General features: G+C 32.7%; 2 protein-coding genes across 3 annotated transcripts; both read left to right on the top strand.

Moving 5' to 3' along the window:
* Positions 1–8423: 8423 nt before the first annotated feature.
* LOC149373349 (protein-lysine N-methyltransferase SMYD4-like) lies at positions 8424–9828 on the top strand. Its single transcript, XM_089597476.1, has 3 exons — positions 8424–9311; positions 9385–9573; positions 9824–9828. Exons 1-3 carry the CDS (start codon positions 8444–8446, stop codon positions 9826–9828), a joined length of 1062 nt encoding a protein of 353 aa, XP_089453602.1. The 5' UTR covers positions 8424–8443.
* A 5196-nt stretch (positions 9829–15024) lies between these two features.
* On the top strand, positions 15025–19258 carry LOC106642626 (protein-lysine N-methyltransferase SMYD4-like). 2 transcript variants are annotated; one of them, XM_089597373.1, is made up of 7 exons: positions 15025–15169; positions 15384–15532; positions 16574–17478; positions 17549–17811; positions 18050–18244; positions 18547–18678; positions 18882–19258. In XM_089597373.1, exons 3-7 carry the CDS (start codon positions 16602–16604, stop codon positions 19155–19157), a joined length of 1743 nt encoding a protein of 580 aa, XP_089453499.1. In that variant the 5' UTR covers positions 15025–15169; positions 15384–15532; positions 16574–16601; the 3' UTR covers positions 19158–19258. The 2 variants fall into 2 exon arrangements, with proteins under 2 accessions (XP_089453499.1, XP_089453500.1); XM_089597374.1 differs by lacking the exons at positions 15025–15169; positions 15384–15532 and adding an exon at positions 16217–16474.
* The last annotated feature ends 3481 nt before the right edge of the window (positions 19259–22739 follow it).

Below are 22739 nucleotides of genomic sequence, written 5' to 3'. Positions count from 1 at the left end.
AATCTGAAAGCGGCTGTTGGTAGTGTCGTTGCAATTAAAGAACATTTTTTCCGGTAAAATAAACGGTCGTTACCGTAACGCCCCTATGTATAATCTCGGAGGGATTGAAAATCATCGATTAGATGACTATATATAAATATAGTGTACGACGGGGTCTGGGGTGCAGATGTGACATACGAAATTTCGTCAAGAAATTCCAATTTGGAGCTTCACGATCGCAATAAAAGTATACCATGTCATAACATTTAAATTAATATAGGTTTTCAAAAAATAACCGTCGAGTCAGGCCAAAAGTTTGAAACTAGTTTGGAACTCACATGAATTGGAAAAATAAAAATTTTAAATTCCAAACATTACGTTTAAAAGAATTCAAATACGGCGTGAAAACATCGCAGATTTTGTAAAACGATCCATGTGTGTATACGTTTTGTAGGGTTACAAGGAATTCGTTCACTAAAGTTTTCAATTTTCAAACAGGATATACTCAATCTTATCTTATCTTATCTTATCTTACTAATACATAAAGCAAATTCGCTAAAACCGTTGTAATCGCTAACCGCGAAAACTATTAAACCGATTTTGCTGAAATTTTGCACACTGATTCATGATACTTCCTATATAGTTTTAGTATGGTTTTTATCTTGAAAAAATTAATGACAATAGCAATTAATGAGCTCAAAGTTTTGCAAAAATACGCCAGCTTTTCACTTTAGTTCAGTAAAATCCGCTAGGTCGCGTCGACATAAAATCAAGGCTACCTGCAACAGAATTAAATAAGTGTGGTTTTAATACGCCGGAGCGTCTCGGTAACTGATGCAGTCGTGCTTCGGCAGTTAAACCAGAGATAAGTATTTAGAAGAGTTCTAAGTGTACATGTCTGAAAAAAAAAATTTTAATAAAATACGAAAATCGAAATAACTTTTTTTTCACTCCTACCCATTTAAATTTTTTCGATGACGTCAACGACTAGAAATCCAACAGTTTATAAGAATCATGTAAGGTAAAAGCACCAGTACGTGAACACTTCCTAAAATTGCACCAGTAGATTGAACAGCTTGAATAAACTATTTTCAATTTAAGTGGATAAAAAAAAAAAATTTCTGATATCCTTTGATCGTTCTTTAGATAAAACAAAATTTACATTTCAGTAAGTCTTTATACTCAACGAGAAAAAAATTATTTATTCGTGCAACTTGTATGAGGTGGCTTGTGAGACTGTTCAGGTACTGGTACCATTAGTTTTTACCTATACCCAGTACTCGAACACATAAAAATGATTGAAATCACTGTTAATCAATAATAATAGTATGTCAAGCCAGTCGTTATAGTTTTCATAATATGTTACCAATGAAATTAGAAAGAAATTTTTCGATTTGGTTATTTGCAATACATAATAAAAATAGAAATCAGTAGAAGGCAGCTAACATAACCTCTCTCCTATTTAATTAACATGGGATGTTCAAGTACTCGGTCAAAAATACGTATTGGTACCAATACCTGAACACGCTGTTCATCTACTGGGTCAAAAAAACTTTAAAATTAATTTATTAATTGTACACATGACCTAGAAAAACTTTTTTGTTTTTTTTTTTAAAGGAAAAAATATAAACTTACTGGCACAATGACTGTTTTGTTGTTATGCAAATCAGAAATTCAATAAAAATGAGAAAACAAAGACTTTATGGAAAAAGTGTTCACGTACTGGTGCTTTTACCTTAGTAATAAGTGGTTTCCATAGGCAAGCAAGCATCGGCGATTAGAAACCCAAATATTGTTTAGGATTACTTATTTATAGAATATTCCCGCAGGAAAACAAGCAACGGCGATAAGAAACTGAACTAAATTATAATAATAATTATTAATCAAATGTTTTCTTTGGCGAGCAAGCATCGGCGATTAAAAACCCAACTATTTTTTAGTAAAAGTTAGTTAATAAAATATTTAAACGGGCAAGAAAGCACCCATTTACAACCCAACTGATTATCAGAATTGTATATTATAGAATGTGCTCGTCAAAGTGGAAGCATTGGCAATTAGGAAACAATATTTTCTTAACTAACTAAACTACGTAACAGTTGGATTTCTCATAGCCTTGCTTGTCAAAGGAAGCATTTGATTCATAATTATTGTTATAATTTAGTTGAGTTTCTTACCGCCGATTATTGCTCGTCTAAGGGAATATATAAATAACAAATAATACTAAAAACTGTTGCGTCTTGAATCGGCGATGGTTGTTCGACAAAGAAAACAATTAAAAAACAACTAATACTAAGACTAAGTTTGATTTTTTATCGTTGATGCTTGCTCACCTGAGGAAATAATTTATGAATAAATAATACTTAAAAAACAGCTAAGTTTCCAATTGCCGATGCTTGCTCGCCTAAAGAAACAATTCATAAATAAATACTAATAAAAATCTGTTTGCTTTCTAATCACCAAATCTTGCTCGCCTAGATAAACTATTAATAAATAATAGTAAGAAGCCTTTTTGATTTTGAATCATCGACATTTTCTCGCCAAAGCCACATTAACCATAAATTGTACAAAAAACGATTGGGTTTCTGATTGCCAATGTTTGCTTGCTTAAGGGCGCATTTTAATAGTAAATAATATTAAAAAATAGTTGTGTTTCTTGTTCGCCTTGGGGCACATTTAATTCAGAAATAAATCCAAAATAATATTTGGTTTGTCAATCACCGGTGCTTGTTCACTCCAGGATGCATTTTATTAACTAACTTGTACTAAAAACCAGTTGGGTTGTTGATTGCCAATGTTTTTTTGTGCAACGATAAAGAATGAACAGAATAGAAAATAGATTTAAAAATTTGTTAATAAATAAGTTATATCATGGTATTACAATGTTTAATAAAACGTAATCCTTATTTTTAATTCAGATTGAAAATGTTTGTGAATTTTTCTGAAGTTTTTGATTTTGAAGATGGTTTGTGATTATTACAGTTAATACTTTTACATTAACGATCAACATACGTACTGAAAATAATTACTTAAAAATTGTAAAATAAAATCAAAATTGATTTGAATTTTCAAAACACATTTTGGATTTTAAGTAACATTTCAGAGATTAAATAATACTTATATTGATTGAGTATTAAACGTAGATATTAAAGAAAATCAATTCAAATTATAAACTTCAATTCCCACGTAACAATATCTTACATGAGCTTTATAATTACAAACTTTTCTAACAGTTATATTATTAAAAGCGTAACTATAATTCAAATCAAGATTAAATTATAGTCAACTCACTACGTAGAAGAGTTTAAATCACACACATCTGAAAAAGACTATATCAGTAGAAAACTATATTAAATTACTATTAAGTTTACATTTATTTTAATTTCATCTTCTAAATCTAAAACAATTTACACTAATATCAGCCTCAGGTAGATAAAACATTTTATTTGCAATAATGTTTAGTTAATTGAATTTTTCTATCTATTTTCGTTAAAATATTGCTCCGAAATTTATTAAACTAAAAGAGAGGCACATCAGGTAACTTCAAAAGCTTGTTTGTTGAAAGGTACGATACAAATGTAGTTTACAATTTATTATATAAATACAGTTTTAACACATTCACACCACTATTCAAATCTATTGTAATCACATAAATTTCGAAAAAAAACATATAGTTGAATCTGATGCAAGTAGAAAATATTTTTTTTCCAATACCTAGTGAATATTTTAACCTTATATATACATATTTATATATTGCTGTCAAATATAACCGTTGAACTTTATTAACGTGAAAAAATCAGCATGACTATCCGTTGAATATTATTTGTGGTTGAAAAGATACCTTAGTAGCGCACATAAAAAATTGTAATTAAATTACTTACATAACATAATATCTAAACCACACAAATTAAAAAAAAATTTAACCCCATTTGATTAAAATAGACATAAAATTTTTTTAACTGTTAAATCCTGATATTGTACATTGAGCTTGTACTTTAATATGTCCTTTGAAATTCATTTACGTGAAAAATATGACTTTCCGTTTTTAGTTCAAAAGGAAGTCACAAATTTATATCAAACAGTTGTACATGATATGAATGTAAGTTACACATAAATCACATTTAGTGCTCTTAAATCTTAAAAATAACAAAAAATATACATATACTAATACTAGCCACAAGTAGAAAAACAAATTTTGTTCGAGTAATCATCGCATGGATATTGAAGTAATCAAATTTAATTATTTCAGTTACGTGCTCCTAAATTTATTAACGTAATAAAAGAGCAAAGGTAACTTAAAAATAATTATTGTTATTGAAAAGTAAGACACCCAAGTAGTTTATGATTTGAGATTTAAATGAGTTAAATGACTGTAAAATGTTAATCAAATTATACAATTTTACGAAGACTTTGGTGATAAAATTTTGTAACTTGTGTATATATGAACAACTTATCGTGGTGGTGAAGGCGTTTTTCATTTCCACCCCGTTTAACAGCCACTACCTTAAGGGGGCTTGGGAATGTCATTCAGAGAGGTGAGGAACGGGGAGTCTCTCCTCCTGCGTACCTCCTGTTGCACTCCACAAACTTGAAACTGTATGACTGTAATTGATTATATTTTTGAAAAATGCCTGGCAAGGCTTGATTTTTTTTGTCGAGCATTTTCCATTTATACTAAGGTATCTATTAAAACGTTTTTTAAAATTCCAACACATTTATAATATACCATAATTTTAATTAAAAGGTAACCTAAACTTGTTCTCTCATAAGGGACCGCGTTAAACTGTCATAACTTAGTAATTTTTTTCTCGTTAATTTCCCCAGTAAAAAATGTTAAAAATTCATGTAAAATCCTGATAAGGAGCGGCGTTGACTAAGTGGTAAGCGTGCTTGTTACTGATATAACCCTGTTCTAGGGATCGTGGGTTTAATTTCCGGTGAATGCAGATTTTTTCAAAAACTGTTACCACCGGAAAAAATTCCTATGCAACCCCAGCTGTTTCGGGGTGGGTTTTTCCGTTAGAGCTATAGGTATGGATTAGCGGATCCGCCTTACCGGCGAGGAGTGGTCCCTGAAAAATGGGGCTTCTTTGGGGATGCTAATTAGCCTGGATCCGATGCTTCGGCAGAGAGTGCCGGTTTAACCGGTGAGGATTGGACGTCCTGAAATACGGAGTCTTCTCCTGGGAAAGGCTACACAGTGGCCAGTGGACCCAATGCACCATTGGTGCAGAAGGTGTTAGCTTAACCGGTAAGGTGTTTCACCGGAGATACTCACACTGTGCCCATGGTATGATAAAAAGTTTGGAAATGGGTGCGACAATACACCCCCACACATAGGTGGTGAGTGGATGGCCCCGGTGACTAGGCCAATGGCTGTTGCGGTAATCCGGTGAAAAAAAAAAATGTAAAATCCTGGGATGCTCTAATATAATAAACATTTTTTCGGCACGATTATATGTTTTTAATATTTCACCCAAACCTCCTTCAGCAGCTTCGGATGAGTATTTGAACCATTTGATGCTTTTAATAATAATAACTATAGTACTTCATGATTGGTAGGTAATTGTCCATTAAGAGAACTCAAGAGAGTATATTTCAATAGTTGTGTACGTAAAATTGTTTTACTTACACTTAAATAAATAATCTATACACTATAACTGCTTCATAAGGAATTCTAATATTTATTTATTTTACAGCTGGAATCTGAAAATTTTTATTTTATTTTTTATCTCTTTCCATTTTTCTACAATTCAAGTTCCGTAAAAAATGGATAATTTATTACTTTCTGGAGTTATAGTTAAGTGTCTTTTGTGTATTTTCATTAGTTACACGTATCAATAGCATGTCGTATAGATAATCATCAATTCAATATTGACTGTCATACTGCATTTTAAATTTAACATTTCATGGTGGCTAATATTGTCGATATAAAAAGACGTTATATTCATTATTGCCATCATCTTTTTTTTTTTTTATAAATAACATCATATTAAATGTAAAGTATTGTGATATTTGTAGTAGAGGGTGCAAGTAAAGTTTATCCTATCTTTATTGTAGCCAGCGAGAAATAACTACTGTTGAAATTCCTAATATTCCTGAATACTTAAAAATCGTTAAAAATTTTTTTCATCGTTTTCCTGATATTCATACAAGATAAGCTGTTACTTTTTTGTTAACCAGTTGTAATAAGATTTTATATTATTAAATTTGTATACAAATAAGACGTTATAGATTGATTCCCATCTTATTTTGTCCTGATTAGTAGATAAATAAGTTTCAAAAGTACCTTCAAAATTAGATAATAGCGTATCAAATTTGCATAGTATTGAAGTATTGTATTTTCTATACATTTCTATTATCTTCATGATACATATTTTTTATGTGAACTAACGATAAAATGTATCAAGCAGGAACACTTTATTTTTTAATTTTATGGGCTTTTAAGTGCCAGTCTTCATTTTGTGCTCAATCCCTTAAATATTAGTAAAAAATTTTAGAAGTCAATAAAATCTTTCAAAGTCATGTTAAGTGATTCAGAAATCTCAATTATTTCAGAGAAATCATCAAATGACTGCTAAAATCTTAAGAAGTCATTAGAAATCATTAAATGATTTCTGAATTTCTTTGACTTCGTAAAAGTCATTTGTTCTTATGATTTCTGAAATCTTCAGATGATTTATAATGACTTCTTATGATTTTTAATGACTTCTAATGATTTTGGAAATCATTTTTTGAGATTTCTATGAGTGCGCGGCCCCTCGCGAATTGTTTTGCTATCACGGGATCGATTCCAACTTTCTGCGGATTAAAAAAAATTTTTTATTAATGCAGTTCATCGGTCTGATTAAATTTCTTTAATTTATGTTTTATTTAAATTTATAAATAATGTTGCCAACTCTTTTTTTTTTTTTTTTAAACGTTGAAATAAATATATTTTTTATACTAAATCTATTCAATAATTTAGTAAGTTAATACTTCTCGTTGGCAAGGCCATTTCGCAATTTCATAATAATGGAATAAATTTCTTAAGATGTAATTATAATTCATACATTTTAAAACTCACAAGTAATTATAAACATCTAATGTAAGAGTTAATAATCAATAATTAAAAGGAAAAATTTGGCATGTTTCTAAGGCATAACGAATTTTTCAAAATGTATTATTATTAATTTGTTAATAAAAAAAAAAGAAACTGTAACTTTAACATTTGCCAGCGCTACCACATGCTCGCTCCCCCCTCATTGCACTCTACATTTCCCCTCTAACTGTGATGAACGTCCTTAAGCTATCAATGTTGTCAGTTTCCGAAAAAATCCATATTTGAGCGCGAATGACTACGATGTGCTGATAATAGAATAAAAAAATCTTTGTTGATTACATATTTGTTTTTCATCTATTCTATCAAACCGTTATCGTCATAGTGCACATTTCATAGTCGTTGACAAGGAGCAATCACCCTTCAACGGGAAATGTAGGCGACAATGTAAGAATTCGTTCTAATAATAATTGAACTTTCTAGATCTCCTCGAGAAGACGGGACGTCTGGATTTCGACGAAACAAAAGCCGTGACTAATCTCTGGCTGCATATAGGATCCGGTATCCGGTCCGGTGTGCGATTACTGATTAGGCTATCTGATGTTGTTACATTGGAGAATAAAATTTGGAGAGATTTCTAAGTGCTGACGCCGACTGTCGACGACTGCAGTCGAGTCAGCAAAATCGTGCCAAGCAACAAGCCGCACGCGTTATTGCGTATTGCATATACCTACATACTTACTTACAGACTTGCTACTTGCTACGGTAGAGGGAACAACAAAGCTGCTACATATGAACGTAGTACCTCACTGCAACAAAGGACCTACCAACGGCAGCGAACAAAGAACAAAGACGTGAGTAGTGCGCAGTACTTGCCAAGATACAGTTTGACGTGTTCAAATTGTTCAGAAAAGCTGTAGATCAACGGATTTTTTTATTATACAATTTTGCGACAGGTAATATACCTTATTTTCTGCATGAACTTTTGGTCAGTTGAGAAAAAACTATATTTTTTTAAAAAGTTGTTTGTGTATGCTAATTAGTTTTTGATTACATATATATTGTGCTTACAATTGGACCAGATTCAAGGTAATGCGATGGTGATGAGGCTTTTCTACCCTATTTATATTTACAAGCATTTACCAGTGGTTTTTTTTTGTTGATCTTTCAGTGATTACGGCCAAGGCATATTACGGTAGTTTATACTTATCCTAATATTTTAGCAATTTTCTGTGGTTTTTCCCGAACCAAAAAGTTACCAAATAAGTATTTATTTATAACAGAGATATCAAATAAAGAATTGATTCAATAAGCTTAGTTGGTGAGTTATGTAGTCGAGTCTCTAACTTTTAGTGATAATTATTTGAGAAAAAAAAAAAAAAAAATTTTTTTATGTATAGGTCTTTTATCACAACAGTCGAACATAAAATGGACAACTTGGAAGGGGAGATTGCAAAAATTTGTACAAATATGCAGAATGTTTTTTCAACACCCACTTTTGCTGCTGCCATTAGTAGAAAGAACACAAGCAAATCCATAGAGTTGCGTCAGGAAGGAAATCAGCTTTTTACGACCATGGCCCATGACAAAGAAACGCACTCACGAATTCTGTCCCTTTACACCCAGAGTGCAGCTCTGGCAGAAAGTGGCTCGGAGGAACTAGCCTTGGCCTATGGTAACAGGTCTGCCCTCCTGATACACCTGAAAAGATATGAAGAGTGTCTGGTGGACATTCAAATGGCCACTCAGATCACCAAATCTGAACAATTGAAAGCTAAACTTGAAGTTCGCAGGGTCCATTGCTTGGCCATGGGCAAAGGTAGTAAACGTGAAAAAAGCTCTGGTCAGCGTCGAAAAATTCCGTTGGAGGCGAGAATGAAAGCCTCCAAAAATATTCCTTGTGCATCGGAGTCAATTGCTATCAGTTTTAATGAAAAGTATGGCAGGCACATCATTGCAGCACAAGATATTGAACCTGGCACTGTTATTGCAGTAGAGAAGGCTTTTGCTTTTGGAGTTAAAAAATCTTGCATGTATCTCAATTGCACCCATTGTTTAAATATGGCTTGGAATGGAATTCCATGCGATTCCTGTACTGCTGCTGTTTTTTGCTCTGAAAACTGCAAAAAAGAAGCCTTGTTGCAGTACCACGACGTTGAGTGCTCATTGTTTCCTATTCTATATCAAATTTCGTCCTCAAATATTATATTAGCTGTAAGAATGCTTATTGTGACCATCAGAAAAGAAGGTTGGGCCCACATTATCAAACAGGATCGAGAGCTTGAAAATGACAAAAGTATATTATGTTATAACATGATTTTTTGGTTTTGACAATCAATCAATAAGTAATCAACGAAATTTTTTTTTAGATATGTATTGGAACAGATTTTTCAATCACAATATATTTCAAAGTCGTACGTTCTATTCTATGTATAATTTATTAGGAAATGAAAAACACACAAATTTGGAGGAAAGTTTATTATCTAGCATAGTCGAATTTTTGTTTGAAAACACTAATTTACATGAAAATATACCAAACATTGATAGCCCAGCAGTTCGTAAAAATATTATTCTATCTGCCAAAACAATATTACTTAAAATATATCTCATTGTGAAGAGGAATTCTTTCTCAGTTAAGTATAACTACAAATATGTTTAATAATGCTGTGTAGCATAATGTTATAATTTAAAATTGAAATGAAAGCGTAATTTATCCCAGTATTTAGAAATTGTAAAAATGTAAATTAATATAATTAAACTTTATTTTCCCTTTTTATATTGAATACGATTATTTATTGCTTTTTACAGTTTGATTACTCATACTGGTGCTATTATTCTTCTAAGGAATCTAAAGTAGCTGAAGGTTTAATGAAAGTGGGATGCATGATTGCTTCTTTTTGTAGTTTTTTCAATCATAGTTGCTGTAACAATGTAGAAAGGTTGTTTACTTGTAATCAAGAGATACTGTTGTATACTAGAACATCGGTTAAAAAAGGACAACAGGTAACAAAAAACAGTTTTACATGCATGAAATTAATAACTTTAATTTATTTAAAAGAAAGGTGAGTACTTTAGTCGCCATCAGTGGTAAATGTTAATAACTTTTTTCTTTGATACTTTTTTATATAATCAAATAAATAACTATTAGTGCATAAAACATTCATGGCGACAGCAGTGAGAATAAAATGAACAAAAGAATCAATTTTTCAAACTTATTTTATGCCCGATTTTATGCAAAAAAATTTTAAACTTACAAATCTTAATGATACTATAAACCGTGTATTATACTGGCGGTACTAATTTAATTGTTTGCAGTTGTTCATAAATTATGGCACTAACATTTTATCTCAAAAAGTGAGTCAACGCCTACTTTTTTTAAAAGAGACGTATGATATAGTTTGTGACTGTCAAGCTTGCAAAGAAGACTGGCAGATGGACACCATGAGACAAGTAAGATTTTTTTTCAATTTAAAAGAATAATATTAATTATGCCAAATAAAACATTGGCGTCTCTAAGAGAGCTTAATACAAATAAGTTTCTCCAACCTAAAATTACTAGTTTTCGGAATAAGTATAAATTATAAAATTGTTTGATTTTTGACTGTCACTGAAATTTTTTTTTTTCAGAGTCATAAGCATTATAATAAAGAATTGGAGATCAAACTATTTTCTAATTTTGCATTAGCGGGCTTACAGTACTCAACATTAAACGTTATATCTGATGGATCATATAAAAACGTAGTTATATCAGAGAAAAGTTTGAAAGACTTCATTAAAATCACAAAGATTGTCGAAAAACATTGTACTGGTATCGAAGCCTATGCAAATACAGTTAGAACTTATTGTTACTTTCATTCTTTTTTTGGAAAATTGTATGGGATACAAAATGAAATACCTAACACCTGTCAAATTTAATTTTTCTATTTTTAACATCATATTAAAAAACCAATTCTTGATAAAATTAGAAAAAATGTGAAAAAATTCAATTTTTTAGTTTTTATCGTAAAATTGCATGTAAGAAAACTTGATATACCTTGATGCAGTAATTTATCGGCATCGGCATTTATGTTGCATCAAATAAAAATATGTTCCGTCGTGTGAGAAAGACTTTTGTATATTTGACGCATAAATAAAAGATATTAGCTTAAAAATGAAATGAGCAAGATTTTTTATTGTAACAATCATTTTGTTCACATATTTTTTTTATAAATAAAACAATTGCATAAAAAAATCTAATAATTTTAACAAAGAAATCAAGTACGTTTTATTTACTCAATTTAAAAAAATGTATAAATGATAATCAATAAGAATTTCTATGGTAGCTAAGCCCTCCCATCCGCCCCTGACAACCCTCATCCGCCCATTGCTGCCCCTGGCATAATTGTCTTATTGAGCTTGATTTAATTTACCTTACAAAATTTATGGTTTTGGCCGCCCTTTGCCACCCCCATACGCCCCTATCCGCCCCTTTATCAAACTGGTAGATTTTCTCACCACCTTATAGTTAAATGGGATTGAGAATAGTATCATAATGCTACATTACCATTATACTTTTTCAATTCATTTTACTTTTGAGGTACTATACTATGGTGCATTGGATTTTTTTAAAAATTACAATAAAATTGTGGAAGACATCGCAACATTATCATAATATAGTATATAAGATTAGTATAAAAATTGAACACTTATGCATAGTATAATGTAAACACCAATTAAAATAACGAATATTTTTATAGTAATGTCGCTCTGAGAAGCACCAAACAGATTTTTTCTCCATTGGCTAATAATTTCTTTTCATATTTTATGGTTATCAGGATTTCAATAATAGTTAAGATACCTCATTCACCCGTGGCCCCTGCTGTATCTTTTGTACTTAAAAAATTGCAGTTAAAATATTTAAAAGCTAAATATAATTTCATTAAAAAAATTTTCGATCAAATATTTCTTTCCAAACAATATTTTTTATCTCAAATTTACTGTTGGACTTATTTTGTTTGTATATTTTTTTTATCTTTTACTTCTTGAAAGAAACATGTACATTTGGCCATGAGAAAAAAATTCCTTCCTGAGATACAGTCCAAATTTTTTGAAACTTTGTTGTTGTGATGTATTTTTTGTCATTGTAAAGTCTGACACAAATGCAAATTGTTTTCTCTAGAAAATGAAAGGTATAGTGATAAAGAATTTCCTGTATAAGAAGTGATTCCCGGAATAAATATTTCATTCCCTATTATACATCTTTATTTGTAATAATTTCTTCTTCGATGTTGTATTTAAATAATTTAAAAATTTTTAATCTTATTCCATTACATAACCCACCCGATATATTTAAACTTCTGATTAATACTATTGAATTGATTTTGAAGTATAGTTTATGTGAAGGGAGGCTTTTATTTATATTATTTAAAACTTCCATGAAAAATTTTAATGTATACTATTATCAGTTTGATCGACATTTTTATGGGTTGCATAGTGGATACTGTAATAAATTTTAATATCATTTTCGATATTATTCAAAACTTTTTTATTCAATGAAATGGTGTATTCATTATGTGTTGTGAGAATGACATTGTTTAAAAAAATATCATTTGTATCATTATAAATTTGTGAACAAACGTTATTTGTTAACTAATTAACGGAAATTGGAAATTTGTCGATTTTTCCTTCACCTATATCTAATAGCATTGATGAAAAGTCTTCATCAGCACGACGTAAATTTTTTTTTCAAATTCTATGTAGTAAATTCTTGCCATAGATGAGCATATTTTATTGTTTCTTCTATTATTGATTATCTACAATTGTTTTTTGTACTATTGGTAAAATTTGAAGAAAATCACCACCTAATATTATTGGTTTTCCTTCAAATGGTTTTTCACAATTACATAAATCTTTCAAAATGTTGATTACTATTCCTAAATTTTTTTTAGGAATTATTAAGGATATATTTTAGAAGTCATTTTTCGAATTAGGAGGATTTAGGTCGTAAAATTGACACAATACCTCAATTAATAATTTTTCTTATAATATGGGACCATATTATATACCATAGTCCGGAGGTGAGCGAGCAGGGGGTGAAGTTCCACTAGTGTATAATTATATGGGTGATTTTGCCACAAGTGGCCAATTTCGTGTCCAGAGTTCATGCTACTACAAGAAACTAAAATTGAATATTCAAATTGCGTCAAGTTGTGATAAAAGTGTTGAACTTTCGTGGAAAAAACTTTCAACCTGATACATTGACTCGTCAATAAAATAGTTAAGGAAATATAGCCAAAATGTCACTTTCGTGTCCTGTCCCAATCTCGATTTCGCACCTTAAAGCTCCTACTGGATAAAAAGCTTTTCTTCCATATCCTCGCACATACATTGTCAAGTGCAGACTTCGCAAGTTATATTCATGCCATAATAACATTAATTTTTAATCTACAAGCAAGAGTTTTCATCAAATACTAAATTTCCCACGATTTTATCTGAAATGTCGGTTATAGCGGAAAATCTATAATATTGAAAACCACATTGTTATATAAGGTAACACCTTTTAGTGGTCACTTATAATCTCACATCATAACAAGACAAATCTCATTTTAGCGATTTTTTTCGCCCCTCTTTAAACAGCTATAACTTTTAAACGGAGGCACTAAATGGAACAACATTTTTTTTCATTTAATGGGGTTTAATTCTAGCTTTTATTTAATCTAAGCTAGAAAAATGTACCTATACTTAGCTACACGCATTAAAAGCAGGCGGATTTTTTTCGAGATTTTACTAAAATTGACTTATTAAATATACCGTACATCTTTTTACTCAAAAACTTTGTCGTGGAATCGCTTTTGATATTCATTGTTGATGGTATTTGAGGTACAAGTACAATGAAAAATAATTTTTTCAACCGAATTTTTTTTCGAACGATTCTTTAAGGCATTTTGAGCCTCATAGGGCAGAATTTATACCTTTTTTTATTGGAATTGTGTAAGGTACGAATTTACCAAACTCTTAAGCAGAAATAATTTTATTCCACAAGTTAGTAATAATTATTTTTAAAAATCAGTAGAATATAAAAAAAAATTAAAACAATTTTGAATGCCTAGATTTAAGACAAGTAATATTACTAATAATAATAAGGCTTAGAGGATTCTACGACTTCTGCGGCGACGCAAAGTAAGTGTACTTAGTTTTCAATAAAGAACTTATTAGGGATTGTGGGACAAACATACGCGATGGGTAATTATCCTATCGGCAATCTATAGGATGGATTATTTTTTCATGACGTGGTGGAATTTTTTCATTATTTTTCCAGTATTTACTTTTGATGTCAACACTGGAATCGTAGACTTGCCTTATTATTCATAATTGTCTATCACACGTTATTATTAAAACTTGTTGCTGGTTTTTGTTGTTTACGAGATCAAACGGTACAACTATGCCCACGAAAATTATTATTTTTCATTATTGTTTTCCATGTGATATAAATAAAATATAAGACAATAAAAATAATTTAATGTTAACAATGATTAATAGCTGTTTGTTTTTCACATTAATCTTCAAAGTCAAATATTAGATAGTGGTAATAATTATCCATAAAAGTTATTTCTAAGTTACTACTTTTTTCGATGTTTCTGTAACGACATTTATGACGAATAAAAAAAATTTTTTTTGAAATAATATTACTCATTAAATTTTATTATAGCCTCAAATTTAGACTTTATCAAATATTATTAGTAGTAACTATTTTTTTTCATTACTCAATCACCAAAAAAATGTCCACTATATTAATTATACAGCATAAACAACATGAAGTACCTAAACGGCATATAAAATGTACCTAACGGCTAGGAATTATCGGCTTGTATCAGTATCCGCCATATCCGGTCCGATCTGATTAGGCTAATATTTTTACATTGGAGAGCAAGATTCGGAGATTTCGAATTGCTGATGCCGACTGTCGACAGCAAAACCGTGCCGAGCAGAGGAACAAGCCGCTATATACTTACAGTCTTGTCTTGCTTGTCTCTTAAGGTAGTCTATGCCAACGGCAGCGAACAAAGAACAAAGACGTGAGTAGTGCCAGAGCCAGACTGATACAGTTTTACGTGTTCAGATTGTTCAGAAAAGCTGTAGATCAACGGATTTTTTTATTATACAATTTTGCGACAGGTAATATACCTTATTTTCTGCATGAACTTTTGGTACGTTGAGAAATAACTATATTTTTTTTAAAAGTTGTTTGTGTGTGCTATTTAGCTTTTAATTACATATGTATTGTGCTTATATTTGGACCAGATTCAAGGTAATGCGATGGTGATGAGGCTTTTCTACCCTATTTATATTTACAAGCATTTACCAGTGGTTTTTTTTGTTGATCTTTCAGTGATTACGGCCAAGAGGCTTTGAACAGTAGTTGATACTGATCCCGATATTTTAGTAATTTTCTGTGGTTTTTCCCGAACCAAAAAGTCACCTGCCTACAATTCTTTGTGTCAGATATATTCGTTAAAAACTTGATCCAATCGCCAATAGGTGAGTTTATTTATATATATATGTGTGTGTGTGTGTGTGTGTGCATGTGCGTGTGTAAACGCTCGATGTCGCGTACGCGAAAATGATTTTTCATCATATTGCGCCGAAAGTAGGAACTTTCCCTTCTCCCGGCACAGGATTGATGAAAAACAGAATACCTACTTACGCACCGCGTTCGGAGGTTCAGAAATGCTCAAGACCCCTAGACGTCGGCTTCGCCTCCGGCGTTTATTCACGTGAAATCTGCGACATTTTTAACCTCGCTCACTTGCCGAGTAATATACTATTGCATATCGTGCGCAGAAATAGTATATTGCGTTTGCGTACCTAGTGAGCGAGGTTAAGAGTGTCGAAGATTTTATGAAAATAAACGTCCGGGGTGAAGCCGACGTCTAGGATCTAGGGCATTTCTGAACTCCCGAACGTGTATGCGTACACTGTTTTTCTGCATACCCTCGTCAAAATAAGAGCTCGCGGGAGACCGTGGTTCGATTCCCGGCCAGTGCGACTTTACGGGCAAGTACCTCTGTGATTTTTCACATGTGCTTTTTCACCACGCAATGCTCCTCAAGGAGGGTTTAGGCGACCTTCTCGCAGCAAAATTTCCTAATTCCCCCTACCCCCCTCCCAATAATGGGAGGCCTCCCATCCCTTTCCTTGTCTCTTTCCCAAGTGCCAAGTGCCCATAGTAGTGCCCTTATTAAAGGAGCTGGACGTAGAGCACTATAATATAAAAAAAAATAAGAGCTGATAATCTGTTGTGAAGCAGGGCTGATGTGAAGCACTTTCGGCGGGGGTATGCAGAAAATAAAATACATCAACATAAAAGTATGTTGTGAAAAAAAGGCATCTTTATCAGAGATTTGAGCAGAGTATAGGCACCAACAGAAGAATTTCTGATCACACGCAGGGAAGCGATTACGCAGCTACGAACTCTTTCACGTGCGCGACATCGTCGGGAGACACACAGACGAGTCTCTACTTATAAGTAATAATTATTACTTAAAAAAAAAAAAAAAGATAATTTTTTATTTTTCATAGGTCTGCCATTAAAACGTTTGAACATAAAATGGACAACTTGGAAGGGGAGATTGCAAAAATTTGTACAAATATGCAGAATGTTTTTTCAACACCCACTTTTGCTGCTGCCATTAGTAGAAAGAACACAAGCAAATCCATAGAGTTGCGTCAGGAAGGAAATCAGCTTTTTACGACCATGGCCCATGACAAAGAAACGCACTCACGAATTCTGTCCCTTTACACCCAGAGTGCAGCTCTGGCAGAAAGTGGCTCGGAGGAACTAGCCTTGGCCTATGGTAACAGGTCTGCCCTCCTGATACACCTGAAAAGATATGAAGAGTGTCTGGTGGACATTCAAATGGCCACTCAGATCACCAAATCTGAACAATTGAAAGCTAAACTTGAAGTTCGCAGGGTCCATTGCTTGGCCATGGGCAAAGGTAGTAAACGTGAAAAAAGCTCTGGTCAGCGTCGAAAAATTCCGTTGGAGGCGAGAATGAAAGCCTCCAAAAATATTCCTTGTGCATCGGAGTCAATTGCTATCAGTTTTAATGAAAAGTATGGCAGGCACATCATTGCAGAACAAGATATTGAACCTGGCACTGTTATTGCAGTGGAGAAGGCTTTGGCTTCCACACCTGAGAAGTCCTGCATGTACCTTAATTGTACCCATTGTTTAAATATGGCTTGGAATGGAATTCCATGCGATTCCTGTACTGCTGCTGTTTTTTGCTCTGAAAACTGCAAAAAAGAAGCTTTGTTGCAGTATCACGATGTTGAGTGCTCGTTACTTCCTCTTTTATGTGCTGATAGTCTTGGTCATAACTATGTTATTCGAGTAGCAGTAAGAATTTATATTATAGCATTAAAAAAAGAAGGTTTGGCACATATACTTAAAGTGGCTAGTAATCTTAAAAATAGCGAAGGTAAATGACATATCAGTATACATTTTTTTTTTTAATCAAGTAATAATTGATTGTTATGAAAAATTTTTAGATACACGTGTGAAGAAATTTCCTTACAATAATGTTTTTCGAAGTCACACAATAGAGTCCATATACAATTTATTAGAAACGGAAATCTACTCTAACTTTGAAGAAAGTTTGGTATGTGACGTGGTGAACTTTCTGTTTCAAAACACAAATTTACATGAAAATATACCCAACATTGATAGCCCAGCAGCTCGTAAAAATATAATCCTATCTGCCAAAACAGTACTGCGTAAATTATATCTCATTGTGAAGAGGAATATTTTCTCTGTTAAGTGAATTTTTGTTTTTGTCAGATTTTGTATTATTATTTATATATTTGAAAACGTTAATTTATAATGATCAAGAGTTGGATACAAATTCAACTTAATTTTTTTTTTTCAATTTTGTGCAATTCTTTATTTCAAAATTTTTTGCTTTGATTCTTTTTACTTTGCATAACTGTAAGTGAAAAAAAAAATATTTAATTGATATTTATACATTACTTCTGTGTATTTATATTTTATAGTTTGATTACTCATACTCGCTCTATTTGCCACGAGAGGAACTTGATGAAGCCCGTGAAAACAGAAATTTGGGATCCATCATTACTTCTTTTTGTAGTCTCTTCAATCACAAATGCTGTAACAATGTGGAAAGACTTTTTACTTGCAATACAGAGATAGTATTATTTTCTTCAAGATCGATTAAAAAAGGAGAACAAGTATTTAAAAGCTTTTTGATAAATACACATGACATTGATGCATGAATTTAGTAGTATAGGACTTTTTGTCCACAGATTTTTCTAAATAAATTAATAAAAATTAGTGGGTGGGATTCATGATGATAGTAGAAAAAAGAAATAAAAAGTAGTTATATTGGAGTTTTTTAATTACTTATTACGTAAAACTTATTTTATATAAAAATTTTGAAGTTGTAAATTCTAATGATATGCTGTTAACAGTTATGTATATTATGCTACATGTCAGAGTTGTTAGGGATAATAATTATATGAACTGTTTGCAGTTGTTCATAAACTATGGAATGGACATTTTTACCGAAAACTTAAAACAACGCTCATCTTTAGCAAAAAAATATGATTTTGTTTGTGACTGTCAAGCTTGTAAAGAAGACTGGAACATAAAGGCTGTGCATAGAGTAGGTTTTTTCTAACTTTTGTAAATAATGTGCCCAAAAAAAATAATCAGTGCTTATAACAAAGTTTAATATGACTTAGTTCCTTCAACCCTACCTAGCTCGTAGTGAATAATCTGAATTGTGCTAGTTTTTATAATACGTGTCAATTAAAAACTTGTTTGGCTTTTGTTCGTCTCTAAAACAACTTTTTTATTTATTTTCAGAGTTGTCAACCAGTAGCGACTGAGATATCGAAAAAACTTGCGTCGGCAGGCTTACAACACCACACACTTGAATTTTTCAGCAATCAGTCACCACCAAATGTAATCATATCAGAAAAAATTTTGAAGGATATTGTGAAGGCCACGAAGATCATAGAAAAACATTGTTCCCGTAAGCAAGCTTATGCCTTAACAGCAGCAACGTACAATTACTTTAAAACTTTTTTTGGGATATTGTATGGAATACAAAATGAAATACCCAAAACCTGTCAAATTTAATTTTTGTGTTTTGTCATACCTAATTGAACAGAATTTTTTGTTATAAAACGAATGTGAACAACAAAACATGCTCCTTCTTATTTTGTGTAATCTAATGTAATTGGGCCTTCGGTCAATTGATAAATAAATAAACAAATAAAAATAGAAAAATTCGTCTTAGTTGTTGCATGATTGTATGCCTTTTAAAATTTGTGAAAAAATGTTGTGTACACGTGTAAGGCTGCGTATACATGGAGTCTTGAACTTCCACACTTCCAGGACCAGCCTATAAGCCCGTGTGAGTGCGAGTGAGAAGCAAGAACATATTACTCTCTTTCTCGCACTCACAAGGCCAGATGGGCTGGTCCTGGATGTTCAAGACTCCATAGGTTTGTTCAAGCTGATTCTCGGGGACACTCGGAGAAGAATACTTGTTCATTCCATTCTCGGAGACTCCCAGAGTCTCTCCGAGTGTCCCCGAGAATCAGCTTGAACAAACCTCATGTATACGCAGCCTATAACATAACTTGACATCTCAGTCATGTTAAATCAAGTAAATTCTGTTTATCTAAAATTGTAAAATTAAAACATAAATTAACGGTATTATTAAACTTATAACTTGGAAATTAAATGAGCAAGATTTTCCATGGTACAAAAAATTTTAAATGTTTACTTATTTTTTTACATGTTGAAAAGGATTGAATATTGAAAATTTTTATGAAAGTGAAAAGTCGGGTATGTATTACTCGTCAAATTGAAAGGAAAAATACACAATGGTAAGTAAATAGATAACTTGAAAGTAATTTGATGAGACCTCTAGAAAAACATACTATACATATCGGGCTGATGAGTTGGCAATTAATTCGAGCTTATAGCCACAACTTTCTTGGAAAAAACTTTTAAGGGGATATACTTAATACATGTGTATCTACACCAAAACCTAATACAGCGACTGAAGGTATACTCCGAGGTATACTCATCAACAAACCAAGATAATTTTGTAACAGCATTATAGGTCCATAAAAGTTCTTATGCTGTAAAACCAAATAATAATTTACTGGTATCAGCAAATGATGTAAAAGGTTTTAAAGATTTTATTAAAGCATTTATTAAAACTAACACTAAATTCATAATTTTTTATAAGTTTAACTGTACCTCGAAATGGCGTATGTAGATATATCAAAATATTTTACGATCAAACATTGTATATTATGAATAGACACTGTCATGGAATATCGTGTTTACGTTTTTCAACGTCAGATCATAGTAACCTGTTTAATTAAGTTTTAACTGTTAGCAAGGTTTCAGTCGTAACTCAATGTTAAACGGTTTTTACCGTGAAAATGTATATTTTTTATTATACGGAGTACTGAAATATCCTTACAACTTTTAAAGGATTTAATGAAATTTGCTACACAAATATTATATCATTTTAAATAACTTGTATTTCTGATTAATTGTTTAATACACGTAAGGAAGCACTATTATTTCATGATCTCCGCATATTGATAAGTTCTTATTGATTTTTTTCGCGCCTCTATAGCAATGATGATCGATGAATTCGATGATGAAGGAAGTGGTCGCGGTGGCGCTACGTATACGGTAGAGTTGCAGTTCCATCGATCTCCGAGGTTAAGCTGCATGCGGCGGTAACACTGTATAGTTCACCTAAATCCGTTGTTTCACCTAAGACTCTGAAAGCGTGGAGGGGGTAACCTGTCCAGTTCCACCCAAGTGCTAAGGCGTGTTCGACTATTTGACTTCACATATGACATATACGTACGGTACTACATATGTCGTCACCCAATGACCCGTGGCACTTACTGGCTGCTCTTATAAATAATTATAAATTCATTTATTAATAATACAAGCGCCAATTACCCAATGGCCCAGGGCGCTTAGTGGCAAATATATAAAATAATAATTTATTCATTAATAACACAGGCGCCAAATACCCAATAACCTGGGGGCGCTTACTGGATGCTCTATTAAGTAATAAATTATTAATGAATAGAGTGGCCAGTGATAGCTGCTTGTGTTATAAAATTTTACAATTTATTATTTTAGATATTTGCCACTAACACTAAGCGCCCTGGGCCATTGGGTAATTGACGCTTGTATTATTAATAAATGAATTTATAATCTTATCTTACTAATATATAAAGCAGAAGCGCTAAGACCGTTGTAATCGCTAACCGCGAAAACTACTGAACCGATTTTGTTGAAATTTTGCACACTGATTCATGATACTTCCTAGATGGTTTTAGTATAGTTTTTATCTTAAAAAATTTAATAACAATAGCAATAAATGAGCTCAAAGTTTTGCAAAATTACACCAGCTTTTCACTTTAGTTCAGTAAAATCCGCTAGGTGGCGTCGACATAAAATCGAAGCTACCTGCAACATAATTAAATAAGTGTGGTTATAATAAGCCGGAGCGTATCGTATCCTGAATAATCGAGCTTCGGCAGCTCAACAAGTACTCCAGAGAATGCTGGTGATAGTCCTGCAGCTGGGTATCCAGGTTACGGACAACACTCTTCTCTAAGGGGGAAAGGGACCTACGTGTCCGTTCGCCCTGAATCTCGACGAGTGCGATCAAAAAAAAAAAATTAATTCCAACCGATGCCGTCTTTGCCACAATACCAGGAGACACATTTAGCTAGAGCACAATCTGCTCCAACTCATCAGAGTTGTGTGGCAGTCCCACCATCCCACCTGGTATAGTTAGAAAATTTGTGGCTACAAATGTAAGCAAGAGAAAACAGCTCTGAGGGGCACGGGCAGTCACAACGGCTACCTTCTTGGTCGTCGCGTCCCCAATGCGCTTACCCACATGTTCCCGTCTAACGATGAGCGGTATGTTATCCGGGGAACGACACGAGACGAGATATTCTTTGGTCAGCAGCGTACCTCCCTCCATCACAGTCTCCGTATATCGAGACTTCCAGGGTAAGAATCAAGCAACCGTAGCCAGCTCTTCATCATCAGGAATAAGAATAGCCTGGAAGTTTCACCACTGGCGCTTTTTAGCGCCATTATAAGTATTTACGTTCCCTACTTAACCATTAATTAATTTCATCGGTTCTTTTTAGGATCGATCCACTTAAGTGTAAACTACCTTGCCAACAAATACATTTTTATTACCATTTCCGGAAGCGATTCGTCGACTAAAAGACTATATTAACTAAAGACGGGCACTATTAAACCAAGTCAGCCATTCACTAACAGACGTCACTTGCGGAGTTGTTCTTCGCAAGGCTGGAAAACCCGGTGACCGACGACCCTATATTACCCTCTCGACTCTAAGCATTCAACCAGGAATCACTGATCCTCTCCAAGGTCTGCGCTGGGCAAACCTATAACAGCTATAAAGGAAAAAAAACTTGAGCCAACGGGACAGCCTCCACTGGACAAGTATCACTAACCAATCTCCCCATCTAAGATCACCAAAACAACTAAATCTGCAAAATAAAAAAGGTGCTTTAGACACCAACGTCTTCGACATTATGCCAGGAGACGTTGGGAAAGAGCACTACAACTAGCCCCAAAGCTTCAGACTGTGTATTTTTTCTCCCGATCAGTCTGGGTCTTCAACAGCAA

The sequence above is a fragment of the Copidosoma floridanum genome, unplaced genomic scaffold (genome assembly GCF_036245765.1).
Source record: "Copidosoma floridanum isolate Cflo_tuat_1 unplaced genomic scaffold, Cflo_Japanese_pri ptg000032l, whole genome shotgun sequence".
Taxonomy (NCBI): Eukaryota; Metazoa; Arthropoda; class Insecta; order Hymenoptera; family Encyrtidae; genus Copidosoma; species Copidosoma floridanum.
Note: the sequence above shows the minus strand (reverse complement) of the source record. Positions and strands in the feature narration are given on the sequence as shown.